Here is a 2,976-nt window from a genome sequence, read left to right on the forward strand (position 1 = left end):
CTGGAACTGGGGTACAAGCAACTACATCTTTATTTAACAATGCTGGTATTGACGGTAACTGTACAGATATTGGCTTAATCAACGAAAGTACACTCAACGATTTTCAAAAACATGAACTGTTGACTAACCATTGGAAACCTCCTATCAAATTTCAGTTTCCATATTCAGAGCACAAAAAGAATGGTCGGGTAGAGAAGAGGTATGCAAGTGCAAAGTATCTCGAACAATACGACTGGCTGGTATTTTCTCCTTCACAAAAGGGCTATTTTTGTAAGGCCTGTGCCCTCTTTGCTGTTTGTGGAGGATTTAAGAAAACTGTTCCGTTATCTAAACTCGTGAAGAAACCTCTGAAGAGTTTCGCAAAATTGACAGGAAAGGATGGAGACCTCACAGTCCATGCCTGCAATATCTACCATAAGGAAGCGTTGGAGGTCGCTGCTAATTTTTTACGGACATATGAGAACCCTGCATCTGAGATAGTGAATCAACTGCTGACGCACAGACAGGAGCAAATGGACCAGAACAAGAAAGCTTTGGTATCAATAGCGGAAACAGTTCTTTTGTGCGGCCGCCAGAATATCGCTTTTCGTGGTCATCGTGACGACGAGGTGCTAGTGCAAGAGCCTGTGACAGAAAATGAAGGAAATTTTAGGGCATTACTCCGGTTCCGAGTTTCGACAGGCGATGAAAATTTGGAGCGACACTTACGCACATCTTCTTCCCGCAATTCCTACATCAGTAAAACTACTCGAAATGAACTGATCGAATGTTGCGGCAAAGAAATTCAGAGGACAATTCTTGAACGAGTGAAGAAATCAATATACTACAGTATCATTTTTGACGAAACAACGGATGTTAGTCATTCATCCCAGTTGTCCCTTGTGCTCCGGTACACATTCAAAGAAACTGACAACGTGGAGGTGCGGGAGGACTTTTTTTCCTTTGTGAATTTATATGAGTCAATGGAAAAAAGTGATGAACAGAGCGAACTTCGACTGACCGGAGAGGAATTGGGAAAGCAGGTGGTGAAGCTGCTGAAGGAGAATGGCCTTCCACTAGAAAACTGCATTGGTATATCAACAGACACCTGTAGCGTTATGGTATCCGAACAACGCGGTGCAGTAAAACAAATTCAGAAGACAGCATCAACCGCTGTTCACAGCCCATGTTACAATCACAAACTAAACCTTTCTCTTTCTAAATCAAGTTCCGTTGCTTCAATTAGGAATGCGATTGGTGTAATTAAACAAGTTGCGTCATTTTTTAACGGCTCAGCGAAGCGGACCGAAGTCATTCGGCGGAAATTAGGGAGCCAGCTTATGTCACTCGTAGAAACAAGATGGGTTGAGCGGCACGACAGTGTCATGAAGTTTCGCGAGGACTTTGCTGGAATTGTAGATGCGTTGGAAGAAATATCAAATTGGCAGGACTTAAGTACTTCCACAAAAGCGAAAACGCTAACCCTGTCGCTGTGCAACACAGAATTCATTGTTTCTTTGCTCAGCTTATCAAAAGTATTAAGCTTAACCGTTGCGCTAAGCCGGTACCTCCAGCAAGAAGATTTAGACATAGCAACTGCTACTGGAGCCGTGGAGGATGTTATGGAGGTGTTGACCAAGCTCCGGGAAAATGCTGAGGATGAGTTTAGCAGTATTTTTCAAAAGGTAATAGAAATTTGTGAGACCATAGGTCTAGAAGTAAAAATACCGCGCATTACAGTCAAGCAAACGCAGCGAGGGAATGTTCCGGCTGAGAACGCAGAGATGTATTATCGGCGAAACGTATTCCTGCCTTTACTTGACTGTATTTGTCAAGACATACAGTCTCGCTTCAGTGCCGCAAATTTGGAAGCCTTGGAGCTGAAATATCTTCTCCCAAAGCACCTAATAAAGAAGGATGTTAAATCAAGTACCATTAATAATCTGAGTAGTCGATACTGGAAGTTGGCTAAAGCCAGCAGTGAGCACGAGATGAGAAGAGTTCTGGCTGCCGAAGTCACTCTCTGGCAAGCTAAGTTGCGAAGGATGGCCAGAAATGAAAGCAGAACACCAACAGTAGCTGAAGCTTTTGATGAGTGCGACAACAGTGTTTTTCCGATGATTAAATTCCTGTATCAACTTCTGTTGACACTACCAATAAGTGTCGCAAGTGCTGAGCGTAGTTTTTCGGCCCTGAAACGCCTTAAGACTTGGCTAAGAATTTCTATGTCTCAAGAAAGATTAGTGGGCTTGGCACTTCTCCATGTTCACCAGGACATTGAGCTGAAGGCTGTAAATGTCGTGGAAAGATTTATGAAAACGAAGAATCGTAGACTGCAAATAGGAGAATAGAGACACAGTGTATTTTCCCACCTCAAGAGCAGCATCCAATCCCTGCCTTCCACACAATTTTCATATTTCTCCAAATTGTTGGAAATTATGTCTTTAGCTATTAAGGGTATTTATTTTACAAACCAGTTTTAAAAAGTAATTCTGATATTGTATTTAAAATTTCTTTTATTTGCCGTTTTTAAACAGTTAATGCCTCTCATTCTGAAAAAGGCAATTTCTTTGCATCCGATATGGGAATAGGATTTTTCTGTTTTGTTTACTGCATTTTATAAAGAGACATATTTTTTTTATTATTAAAACTAATTTAAACATTTTAAAACGAAGCTGCGTGCCTTTTGAGAGTGTCAAATGTCATTAAATGCTGAAATGCTGACTTAATTTTATTTTTGTACCAATTATTTTAAATTTTGTAGTTTATAAACATAACATTTCCAGCTAATATCTTACTTCTGCATAAATAAGTAAATGAAATATTAGACTAAGGGAAAACTAAAAATTAGTTGTGAGCGTTTTGATTTTACCTTAAAAAATAAATCCATTACTGCTGCAAAGTGTAAATGAAGTATGTATCTTTTGTATATTAATTGTAAATTTTTTATTAATTCATTTACTGTGTTTTTTATTTTCAAAACTGAAATATCTTCGA

The 2,976-nt window shown here is 39.5% G+C and overlaps 1 protein-coding gene across 1 annotated transcript; it reads left to right on the plus strand.

The window, feature by feature from the left end:
- The first annotated feature begins 1,364 nt into the window (after positions 1-1,364).
- On the plus strand, positions 1,365-2,330 carry LOC129233112 (zinc finger MYM-type protein 1-like). The gene has a single exon (XM_054867171.1). The coding sequence runs from the start codon at positions 1,365-1,367 to the stop codon at positions 2,328-2,330; it is 966 nt and encodes a 321-aa protein (XP_054723146.1).
- The last annotated feature ends 646 nt before the right edge of the window (positions 2,331-2,976 follow it).

This window comes from Uloborus diversus, unplaced genomic scaffold, assembly GCF_026930045.1.
Source record: "Uloborus diversus isolate 005 unplaced genomic scaffold, Udiv.v.3.1 scaffold_17, whole genome shotgun sequence".
In the NCBI taxonomy this organism is placed as follows: domain Eukaryota; kingdom Metazoa; phylum Arthropoda; class Arachnida; order Araneae; family Uloboridae; genus Uloborus; species Uloborus diversus.

Bases quoted from the DNA above. Each gene is read 5' to 3' on its own strand.
- LOC129233112 (XM_054867171.1), top strand. From the start codon at position 1,365: ATGAAGTTTCGCGAGGACTTTGCTGGAATTGTAGATGCGTTGGAAGAA.